We start from the raw sequence: 12683 nt of genomic DNA on the forward strand, positions 1-12683 counted from the left end.
AGAGTGATACAGTTGTCTTAAAGTTACATATAACTTTCATAGGAATTTAAAACTGTAATTTTAATGTCTTTGTATTAATACTAAAAAAAACTACTCGTACCTGAGTGAATTGTTTTTTCTTTATAGCCCGTTGCTGAACCAATCCCCATCTGTAGTTTCTGTCTTGGTACAAAAGAACAAAACCGAGAAAAGAAGCCAGAGGAACTCATCTCCTGTGCCGACTGTGGTAACAGTGGTATGTAATCCCCTGGATTCCTTCTGACATGTGCTGTCAGCCAAGAGGGAGGTGCATTTAACTGAGATGGTATCCTTGATCCTTATAAAACTAATACTTTAATTTGATTCTGGTTTAAGGTAACTGGGACGAGCTTCTAGACAAGGGAAGGATTTAAATGTATAGTTGAAATGTTTTATTCAGTTAATTTAAAATCAGGTCTTAGGTTTTTTTTTTGTTTTTTTTTTAAATCTTTCCATAGACTTATTTTTTCCTGTTGATCTTTATATTTGACTATCAAACATCTGTTCAAATCACAGCAATCAGTTTGAAATTATTGCTAGTTTCTTTAATAATCACTACTTATCTTTCTTGATTTATGCCTCAGGCTTTATGAATAGAACCAGGATGATAACAGATCTGTGTTTCTTGATAGAAACTTACATATTCACGCTGGGAAATGGAATGTTGACACTGCAATTTAGTGAGCTGTGTGAAATCCTGGGCTCTAAAAATGATTTTGCAAAGACTCTCCTAGTTTGTCAATTCCAGAGATATTCTTGGTCTACATTTTCAGATCTTACAAGTTTTTGTAGGAAGGCCGTATTAGTAAACCAACATTATATATTATCTTTGATCATTGGCTTAATTTTCAGTGTTTTATATCTGTAACAATCATTATTTAGTTGAGAAACCAGAAACCACTAAGATACTTCAAGAGGAAAGAAATTTAATACCAGGACCAGATGTTTATGAATTATTAGAAGGGCTAAAGAGGAAAGCTCTAAGCTGGGCTTTAAGGACTGATTCTGGAATATCACAGAACTGATCCACCAGAGGAGTCACTTATATCTGCCTCCATTTGGAAGAGGTGGAAGCAGGAGGCTGCTACAGGACTGTAGCTGAATTTGAATTATTGAAAGACTGAATTTGGCCATTACCACAATTGCCTCTGGATAGCCATGAAGGTGAAGAGTGGATGCGTACTGGCATTTTCATGACTTTATCATTAGAAAACAGTCAGTACCAGGAGAAAAGTGGTCTTTGTTTCATTTCTCCCTTTCAAAAAATCACTCAAACACATCCAGTTGGTAGAATTTAATTCATATCTAGAGCCTAGCTGCAAAGGAGTCTAGGAAGTATAGCTTTCAGCTTTTTGGATTTTATTTACAGAAGGCTTTTGAAGGCGGTGGCAAAAGATCTCGAGTAGTAGGTGATCATATCTAGCATAGTATCACAAACCAAAATGAAGTCTGGATGGATTTTACAGTAAAATATAAACCATAAAATCATAAAATATTAGACAAAAATATAGTGACATATCCTACATTGCAGTGATTTCCAAACTATTTTCATAGTAGAATCCTTAAAAAATCATATAGGACCCTAAGTATTATAAAACAGATAAAAATAGATCTGCTCAGGTGAGATGGGAATAAAATGGGGGGCGGGGAGTTGTGTGGTAGCCCTGCCTTGTAAGACCCATTATATTTGAGATGGTCTCTGAGTTCTTTGCAATTTGAAAACAATAGAGGGAACTTTTAAAGAACTATTAGAATAAATAACTATTGGTTATCTATTACTGTGGAAATAAACTACTCCAAAATGTAGCAGCTAAAAGCAGTATTTTTTAATTCATGTTCCTGTTAGTCAGGAATTTGGGAGTGGCTTACCTGAGTGATTTTGACTTGGGATCTTTCATGAGGTTGCAGTCAAGATTTTAACTGGTACTCAGTTACCTGAAGGCTTCCATTGACTGACTTACGTGGCTGGCACGTTAATGCTGCCTCTTGCCAGGGAGCCTCAGCTCTTTGCCATGTGGACTTCTTCAGAGGGCTGCAAGCATGCCCACAGCATGGAAGCTGGATTCCCCCAAGCAGGTATCTGAGAGAGAGAACAAGGTGCAATATCTTTTATTACCTAGCCTTAGCTTGTCATTTCAGCACACAGATCAGCCCTGTTTAGTGTGGGAGGAACTACACAGGTGTCAATTGGTATTTTTGCCAAAAGGCAAGAATGTTTGGAAGGCAGCTTGGACCCTGGCTATTACAGTAACAAAGGAAAAAACTATGGATATAGTCAAATATATGACAGTTGATACTTTCCAAACTGAGAACTAAAATACCCAAAATTAAAAAGAAAATTTTTAAAGAATTGTTTGGGGAAAATAATTGCATTAAATATGGTAAAGGGCCAAAAGCTATAAAGTGTGAAGAGCATGTTTACATTTCTAGCATGAAGTCCAAAGGTTAGAGCCTATGAACAGGTAGTTTCTAAGAGAGAAAGTTAATTGTTGAACATACTAAGAAAACATTTTACCCAAGTAATAATAAGCATGCGTACCAGTGCAGCAGTGAAGTGTCATTTTATATCTTTTATAATAATAAAATTTGAACAATAAGAGAACCCAAACCTAGAGCTGATGAAATCGTGGTAAAACATTTGCACTTTGCTGGTAGCACTAGATATTATATCGGAGGATTTGGAAACATGATTTGGCAGTGCATATCTACTTCTCAAGCTACAGAAATGTTTCTTTCATTTCACTTACCAACCCCACTTTCAGGAATTAATCTAAAAGAAGGAAAGAATCTGTAAACATAAAATAATTCATTGTAGTGTTCTATTATGGGTAATAGTTTAAATAGTTAACAATAGGGAAATGGCGAGGTAGGTTATAGGGTATCAACTCAGTGGAATTATTCAGTTTAAGGAATATAAATATAACGTTTACTTGACTAAAAGGATGAAGAAAAGCAAAATAAAAGTGTACATACCCTATAATTAAAACTGTGCAAGGGCTTTTAGCAAATCTAAAAAGGAAAAGTAGAACAGGGAATGGCTAATCTAGGAAGAAGAGATTATGAATGAGATTTTTACACTTTATCATTTTCCTTTGATGTCAGTGATGTTTTGATAGTAAACTTCATAGCATCTCATAAAAGAGAAATTTATTTAGGAATAGAAAGGAGAGGAGAGAAAATAATATAACTAGCCCTTTCTCTCACCAAAGAAAAATAAAAATGTAACCAACTTTTAGAGGAAAGGGACAGATCTTTTCAGAGTGAGGGCAGACTTACTTCTTAAAATTTGATAATCAAATGGATACTAACTCTTGGAAGAGGAGACTTTTTTTCCCTGTTACTGTTAATTCTGATCACAATAGAAATATTGCTTAGATTTTAGTTTTTAGCTAAAATAACTCACTTTAAATGATGGGATTTAATAAAAATGTATTTTTGGTTATAAAAGTAGTATGTTACTGTTTTAAAAATTGAGAGCACAGAAGTGTGAAGTGAAAGGTAAAATCCTTCTCCTTCAAAATAGTTATAGCTTCATATCCTAGGACATTACAGTTGCAAACAGTTTTTGTGTATCCTTCCAGAAATGGCCTGGGCATGCTGTGTGTTGGTATACATATAAGCATGTGTACTCACATAATGCTTTAATGCAGGCTTAATAAAATTTAGGAGTTTGTCAGGTTTTTTATAATCACATTGTGGGGGGAGGTGGTGTACTAAGTACTGTTTAGCATCAATAAAACTGAATAGGAATGCCAAGTCCTGATGAGACATGTCTGGCAAGCTTCCAAGAGCATCTTTTTTTTGATACCTTTTTGATTTAAGGTAATTGCCTTTTTCTACATTATTCCTTTAATACAATTACAAAATGATCCTTGATTGTTTCATTTGAGAATTTTCTCCTCTTACTAGGTCATCCATCCTGTTTAAAGTTTTCCCCTGAACTAACGGTTAGAGTGAAGGCCTTACGGTGGCAGTGCATTGAGTGTAAAACATGCAGCTCCTGTCGAGATCAAGGCAAAAATGCAGTGAGTATCTTTGCCTTACAACGTGAATATTTCACTTAGAAGTAGAATGTACAACTGGTAATTTCCTTTAAGTATTGTTGGCTAGTTTTTAGTCACTTGATCCAGCAGAATTTGAAACAGGAGTCTCTTTAAATTACACATCATTAGTTTAGAATACTTACTCCTTGAGACTTCAATTCTTTCTAGGTGGTTTCTAAAGCACCTTAATTATATGTTTGCAGAGAGACTAAGCTACTTTAAAGAACCCCCCCCCTTTTTTTTTAAGATTTTATTTACTTATTTGACAGAGAGGGAACACAAGCAGGGGAAGTGGGAGAGGGAGAAGCCGGCTTCCTGCTGAGCAGGGAGCCCAATGTGATGTCGGGCTCGATCCCAGGACTCTGGGATTTTGACCTGAGCTGAAGGCAGACGCTTAACGACTGAGCTACCCAGCCTCCCCTAAAGAAATACTCCTGAAATTTGAGTAGTATGGAGGCATTCACTTAGTAGGAATGGTCAGTTAGTATATTAACTACAAATGGTTCTTTTCTCTTTTCCATTAGAAAACTAAAGTTAGCTTATATCTGGTTACTGGATAAACTTGAAAGTTATGAAACCGTAGTTCTTTATTAAAGGTTTGTTGAAGCAAAACTTGTGCTAACTCAGACTGTCCATTAACTCAGTTAATACAAATTAAAGAAGGTTTTACTGTTATGGTAGTTCATCTCCTTTATGAGATCATTGAAGCTTCCTAGATTTTATGAAGTTGTAATCCTCACATGTTTTTGTTTCATAAGGTTAAGCAAAACTGTCCTTTTCTTTTTTAGGATAACATGCTCTTTTGTGATTCCTGTGACCGAGGTTTTCACATGGAGTGTTGTGATCCGCCACTCACCCGGATGCCAAAAGGTGAGAAATACATTCTGAAATCAGATTGGCAGTATAAAGGGCATGTTAGTGAAAGCACCTTTTATCTACTTTGTTAAATGAAAGAATAATTTGCATCTTTCTATTTGGAATTGTATAAGTAGGAAGAGAGCTGTCTCCTTAAAGGTGGGGATAGTCTATTGAGGCATCCTAACGTTCTTATGTGTATGGATTTATTATTTTCCTCTATTTTTGATGTTTAAGTATCCGTGGAGAGCGAAGTAGTTCATTTATGAATGAATATTTGCCAGTCCTGTAGCTAGAGGACAAAATACTTGCCTTGTGTAATATTTTGAAATATCTCTTTCTGTAAAGGAAGAAATGAAATTGTATTAGATCATGTTGATTATATCAGTATTGATTATTTCACTGTTCATCACTTTTGAAAGGCCTAGAGCATCTCTGGTTTATTCAAAACTTAAAAAAATGTTTTAATAAAATGATTTGCAAATGAGTAATTTTTGTGCCCTAACTCATAAGAGTACAGCTTAATGTTATTCTATTCTTTTGACTCCTGTTCCTTGAAAGGTATTTGGTTGGAAGATAACTGCCTGGTGGTTGAGCATCCATCTTATTATATGCTTATAGTTTCTTAAAAAAAAAAAAGTCCAGTTAGTCTCTCCTGCTTTTTCCTTATCACAAATTCCATTTTTAACTCTGATTTTGTGACTTAATAGGTTTCTTAAGTAAAATGCTTATAGGATATTTGATAATTTCTTCTTGGGAAAAATTTTCCTGTGGATGGCAAGGACTGAACCTTAGGTATAGTCAAGTTATTCCACTTAGGATCCTACTTGAGTCCCTCTTACATCATTCTGTTGGTTGTTACCTTTTGAAAAGTCTAAGATTTATATGTATTGGAAGAATAAATACCCCTTTCCTACCTCTTCCATTTATTTGAAGTCTGGGCAGAAGGCCTTCTGAGAATCCTTCAAGATAAGAAAGATTTTCTTAGGACTTCATTCCTGTGTATAGTGCCTACAAAAGTTTCATTGCAGCTTAAAGCAGGAATCATTTTATTTTGAAGTAATTGCAACTTACAGAGAAGTGGCAAAAATAGTACAGAGACTTCTTATTTCAGCCACCACCAGCTTCTAATGTTAACATCTTATAAAACCGTCGTACAATTACTGAAACCAGGAAACTGACATTGATATGATACAATTAACTAATCTGTAGACTGTATTTGAATTTGTGGTCCAGAATCCGGTCCTGGATTTCACAATGCATTTAATTGTCATATTTCCTTAGTCTCTTCCAGTCTGTGTTAATTCTTTGTCTTTCCTGACCTTGACGCTTTTGAAGAAACTGGCCAGCTATTTTGTAGAAAGTCCTTAAATTTAGGCTTGTCTCTTTCTTTATCATGATTAAATTAAGATTATGAAGTTTGATAAGAACAACACAGAAGTGATACTGTATCCTTCTTAGTGCATTGTAGTGTGGGTGTATAATACGAATATGTCTTATTACTGGTAATGTTAACTGGTCACTTGATTACAGTAGAAACCTGACCTTAAAGTTACTCTTTTTCCTCCTGTACTAACTTTAGCATCCATCAGTGATTCTTGTTTGCCCTAATTTTAGTTTGGTGTTTACATGATGATGGTTTTTTTGCTTCCATCATCCCTTCTACATTTATTAATTGGAATTCTGCTACAAGGAAGAGCTATCCCTTTTCCTATTTATTCAATTATTATATTATTAATGGACTCATGGATATTTTATTCAATAGGTTATAATCCATTGATGTGATTATCCCTTTCTTTGCTCAGAATTACCCAGATTTGGCTATTGGGAGGTCTTTCAAGTTGGCTTCTAGGTCCTTTTGACATGCCTTCCTCATCTTTTGAGCACTTCTCCATTTTCTGGCACTGTAAGATGCTCCAGGTTATCAAGTATTTTCCTTGCTCCAGTCCTGGAATCAGTTATTACTCTATGGAAACCTGGCTTCTTTTCTTATAGAATGGTAATTGGAAACTAATAATCTGGGTGCCAGGGGGTAGAGCAGGGCTTTTTAACGAGGATCAGTGGACTTCAGCCATATGTGGGCTTTAGGATATTTGTGAGTCTTTTCCAGTTGTTTGTAGAATTTTGTGTGTATACGTTTTCATGTTTATTTTTCTAAGGGGCTTCCATCAGATTTTTAAATGGGAGTCCTTGACCTAAGAAAGGTTAAGAACTCCTACTAGAGTATCTGAACTCTTTCCATGTATCTCTGCCTTTTGTGCTTTATGTGGAATTGTATTTTTTATAGGCATGTGGATATGTCAAATATGTCGACCTAGGAAAAAAGGACGGAAACTTCTACAGAAGAAGGCAGCACAGATAAAACGGCGCTATGCTAACCCAATTGGACGTCCGAAAAACAGGTTAAAGAAACAAAACACGGTGTAAGTTGTACTTGTGGCAAGGTGAGGGGAGAAAAGGATAGGGTCTTCTCTTGGTGTAGGAGTCACTTGTTTGCCTTGTGAAAAAAATTCCAGTTGTTACAATTGGCACTTTTATGTAATAATAATGGCTATACTTACTGAACTCTTAATAAAGTGCCAAGTTAGAATAAAGTCCTAAGTGCCTTACGATGCGTTGATCATTTAATTTTCTCAACAACCACATGAAGTAGTATTTTTGTTACTCTTATTTTTCAAAGGTGGAAACTACAACACAGTAGATTAACTTGCACAGTCTATAGTAAGTGTTGAACTGGGATTGAAACCCACAAGTAGTTTGGCACCAAAGTCTAACTCTTAAACACTGCCTTATATTGCTCGTATGTAAACAAAGAAAAAATTATATTATAGCATTTCCCAGATTCCTCTCCTAATGTGGTCTCAGTAGTTTATTTATATTATATGTACAAATAATCACTGGATAACTTTTGCTGTTGAGGTCATAGCCAAGTCCCATTTCTATGTCCTGATGTAAAATAAAATAATGTGTTTTTCATCTGTTAGCAGAAATCAGGGATATAATTATCCCTTGTGGACTAGGAAACTGGGCTATATCTGGAGGACGTGGGGCAAGATTCAGTAGCTAATTCTTTTTTGTGTGTGTGTGTGAGTGTCTATAGTAATTCCCTTTTGATGATATGTAAGATATCTTTAAGCCTGTAAACCTGTATTCTTAAAAATTTTACCCACCTTTCCTACACTTTAGACTGTCTTGAAGATAATAACTGAAAGGAATGGGCATTAGCAGCTTGAAATATACAGCACCAGTATTGTAGTTCATATTCTAAATCTTAAATCAGGCTTTAATTTTCCTATAAGATGATCTTTTGATTCCTGACTTTGTGTTTAGAGGTAAAAGTGTAACTCTGAGTTGATACAGAGATCATAGGACTCTATACCTGGAAGGGTCTTAATTGTTCTCTGGTCCAACTCTCATTTTATAGATGAAGACAATGGTGTTTAGACAGAATGTGATTTCTCTAAGACGTGTAGCTAGAAAGTGGCAGAATTATGACTTAAACATTCCTTCTGACTCCCAACCTTAAGATTCTTTTTGCTATAAAATACTAGACTCTCCAAAAATATTATTTCTAATAACAATATTACTTCTCATTCCTATAATATTTATGGTTTATGGAATAGTCTTAACAATACAGTTTTTTAAATAAAACTAGAGGTTATTTACTAATTACATGTTATATATTAAATAGAAACCTTACAAGGATTTCTTTTTTAATAGTTACCCTTTTACCTGTTTGATTTTTTTAGATCAAAAGGTCCCTTCAGCAAAGTTCGAACTGGTCCGGGAAGGGGCCGGAAACGTAAAATCACCCTTTCCAGCCAATCAGCATCGTCATCAGAAGAAGGATATTTAGAGCGAATAGATGGCTTGGACTTCTGCAGAGATAGCAGTGTCCCCTTGAAATTCAACAAGAAAACCAAAGGGCTCATTGATGGCCTTACCAAATTCTTCACCCCTTCCCCCGATGGGCGGAAACCTCGAGGGGAAGTGGTAGACTACTCTGAGCAATATAGAATCAGGAAAAAGGGCAACAGAAAATCGAGCACTTCAGATTGGCCCACAGGTAAAAGTTTACTTAGAAGCAAAATGTATTCCCAAAGTGTATTATTTGGAATAACACTAGTTATCTAGAATAGATTTACAGTTGATTATTATCTATGGTTATGGACTAGAAGAACATATTAAAGGTACATATTTAGATTAAAGTAAGGTGGTGACTGTGGCAGGGATTGAGAGGCTGGAGATGAAATTTTAAGAGTGGGCAAATAGGAACTCTTAGGCAAAAGATGGTGCTTTTTTTTTTTTTTTTTTTTTTTTGTAGAACCACAAAGAATCTTATAGAAATTTAAGGTATTGACCTTAAATCAAGGATATCTTTACATTTCATAAATTACAAAACAAATCATGTGATGAGCATCATGATGATTATTTCCAGAAGGAAATTGGAAAGAGTATGGGTGGATAAAATGCTGTTGATCTAAGCATAGAGAAAAGACCAAAATACATGCGAGTATGATAAGGTCACTGATATTTCTACTTCAAATCTTGGCAAATATAGTTGTAATATTTCATGAATTATACTTTAAAAGAGAGAAAGGGAGAGAACTACAACTTCAGACCATTTACTTATGTATTAGGCTAACTTTCCTAATTTTCATTTATTTATTTAAAATTCTGTTTATTGAAACTAAAAAACAAAAAAATAATTCACTCATTTCTCTTACCCTCTACCTCCCACCTTTCTTCTGGCAAACAACCAATCTGTTCTCTTTATCTGTGAGTTTGGTATGTATGTATGTATATATGTATGTATGTTATTTATTTATGCTGAATAATGTTATACACAAACACCACAGTTTCCTTAATCCATTGATGCATTAGGTTATTTACATATCTTGTCTACTGTAGATAATTCTACAGCGAACACGGGGGTGTATATATCTTTTCAAATGAATGTTTTTGTTTTCTTTGGATTACATACCCAGAAGGGGAATTGCTGGATTGTATGGCAGTTCTTTTTAATATTTTGAGGAACCTCTGTACTGTTTTCCATAGTGGCTGCACCAATATACATTCTCACCAGCAGTGCACAGAGGTTCCCTTTTCTCCACATTCTCACCAACATTTATAATTTCTAGTCTTTTTGATAATAGCCATCCTGACAGGTGTGAGGTGGTATCTCCTTGTGTTTTTGATTTCCATTTCACTGTTCATTAATGATGTAGAGCATCTTTTCATGTACCTGTGGCCCATTTTTACGTGTTTGTTGGGAAAATGTCTGTTCAGATCTTCTGCCCATTTTTAAGTGGATTGTTTTTGTGGGGTTTTTTGTTTGTTTTTTGAGAGAGAGAGAGCATGGAAGAGGGGGGAGGCAGAGGGAGAGAGAATCTTAAGCAGGCTCCATGCTCAGTACAGAGCCCAACACAGGGCTCGATCTCACGACCCTGAGATCTTGATCTGAGCCGAAATTAAGAGTCAGAGGCTTAACCGATTGAGCCACTCAGGTGCCCTGTGGGTTGTTTGTTTTATGCTATTGAGTTGAATGAGTTCTTTGTATATTTTGGATGTTGACCCCTTATTGGATATATGATTTTCGAATATCTTTTTACATTCAGTAGGTTGCCTTTTTAGTTTGTTGATGGTTTCCTTTGCTGTGCAGAAGCTTTTTAATTTGATGTAGTCCAGCTTGTTTTGTTTTGCTTTTGGTTTTCGGTATGAGATTTAAAAAATGATTGTCAAAAACTATGTTAAGGAGATTATCGCCTATGTTTTCTTCCAGGAGTTTTACAGTTTCAGGTCTTAAATTCGAGTCTTTAATCTATTTTGAGTTACTTTTTGTGTGTGGTGTAAGAGAGTTGTGTAGTTTCATTCTTTCACATGTGGCTGTCCGGTTTTCCCAACACTATTTATTGAAAAGGCAGTCTTTTCCCCCATTGTATATTCTTGGCTCTTTTGTTGTAATTCACTGACCATATATATACGGGTTTATTTATAGGTGCTCTTTTCTGTTGCATTAATCTCTGTGTCTGTTTTTATGCCAACACCATACTGTTTTAATAACTGTAGGTTTGTAATATAGTTTAAAATCAGGGAGCTCTAGTGCTTTGTCCTTTTTTCTCAAGATTGCTTTGGCTATTTGGATTCTTTTGTGGTTGTGTACAAATTTTAGGATTTTTTTTTCCATTTCTGTGAAAAATGCTATTAGAAATTTGATGGGGATTGCTTTGAGTCTATAGATGGCTTTAGGTACTATGGACATTTTAACAGTATTCTTCCAATCCATGAGCATGGAATATCTGTCCATTTATTTGTGTCTTTAATTTCTTTCATTAATGTCATATATATGTGTGTGTACACACAACACACACACACAGTGTTTTGTCTTCAATGTACAGGTCTTTCACCTGCTAGATTAAATTTATTCCTAGATACTAGATATTTTACTCTTTTTGGTGCAATTGTAAATGGGATTGTTTTCTTAATTTCTTTTTCTGGTAGTTCATTGTTAGTGTATAGAAACAATTCAGATTTTTGTGTATTGATTTTGTATCCTTCAAGTTTACTGAATTCATTTATTAGTTCTAAGAGTTTTTTGATGGAGTCTTTAGGGTTTTCTCTGTTATGTCATCTGCAAATCTTTTCCAACTTGGATACCTTTTATTTTTTTCCTTGCCTAATTGCTCTAGCTAGGACTTTCAATCCTATGTTGAATAAAAGTAGTGAGAGTAGGTAGCCTTGTCTTATTCCTGATCTTAGAGAGATCTTAAAGAGAGGAAAATCTCTCAGCTTTTCACCATTGAGTAGGTTAGCTGTGGGCTTGTCATATACGACTTTATTATGTTGAGGTACGTTCTCTCTATACCTGCTTTGTTGAGAGTTTTTATCATAAATGGATGTTGAATTTTGTCAAATGCTTTTTCTGCATATCTTGAAATGATCATCTGATTTTTATCTTTCATTTTGTTGTTGTGGTGTATCGACTGATTTGTGGATATTAAACCATCCTTAAATCTCTGGAATAAATCCTATTTGATCATGGTGTATGATGACCCTTTTCTTGTATTGTTGAAATCAGTTTGCTAATATTTTGTTGAGGATCTATGTTGCATCTATGTTCATTGGGGATATTGACCTGTAATTTTCTTTCTTTGACTGGCTTAGGTAATGCTGGCCTCATAAAATGAGCTTGAAAGAGTTCCCTCTTTTATTTTTGGAAGAGTTTGAGAAGGATGGTATTAAGTGTTTTTTGAATATTTGGTGGAATTCACCGGTGAAGCTTTTGTTTGTTGGGAAGTTTTTGATTATTGATTCAATCTCCTTAGCAGTAATTGGTCAGTTCAGATTTTCTATTTCATCATGATTCAGTCTTGGTAGGTTATATGTTTCCAGGAATTTATCCATTTCTTCTAGATAGTCACGTTTTTGGAGGTATAATTGTTCGTAGTAGCCTTCTATGATTTTTGTATTTCTGTGGTATCAGTTGTAGCATCCCCTCTTTTTATTCACTTCATACTTGTGTATCAGGCTGAGTTCCCTAGTTTTCAAAGTAGAAAAGATCTGTAGAGAAGACTTAATAGTGTAGCAGGTAATTCAAGTCATTAGCTGTCTTGATAATTAAAGTTTAAACTAGTCTCATTGCTATTTAGTGCCGTGAGTTTACAGACTTAACCCTGTGAAGTAAGTAAAAAAGCGTCTGAGGAAAGTAGAAGAATGAGAATGGACTCCTTTGGGTCACAAGGGCCAAAGATGTAGTATTTCTTATAC

At 35.0% G+C, this 12683-nt stretch overlaps 1 protein-coding gene across 4 annotated transcripts in view; it reads left to right on the plus strand.

The window, feature by feature from the left end:
* Positions 1–12683, plus strand: part of KAT6A (lysine acetyltransferase 6A) — a 115171-nt gene that overhangs the window by 58541 nt on the left and 43947 nt on the right. For 3 of the 4 annotated variants that reach the window (XM_045879902.2, XM_045879901.3, XM_045879905.2), the window contains exons 3-7: positions 127–235; positions 3928–4043; positions 4850–4931; positions 7204–7339; positions 8666–8982. In XM_045879902.2, the coding sequence (XP_045735858.2) occupies positions 127–235; positions 3928–4043; positions 4850–4931; positions 7204–7339; positions 8666–8982 (760 nt within the window). The remainder of the gene's footprint in view (positions 1–126; positions 236–3927; positions 4044–4849; positions 4932–7203; positions 7340–8665; positions 8983–12683) is intronic. The other variant, XM_064585491.1, reaches the window with a different exon arrangement.

This window comes from Mirounga angustirostris, unplaced genomic scaffold, assembly GCF_029215605.1.
Source record: "Mirounga angustirostris isolate CCGP_5_RB_7025 unplaced genomic scaffold, mMirAng1.0.hap1 SCAF_2, whole genome shotgun sequence".
Lineage (NCBI taxonomy): Eukaryota > Metazoa > Chordata > Mammalia > Carnivora > Phocidae > Mirounga > Mirounga angustirostris.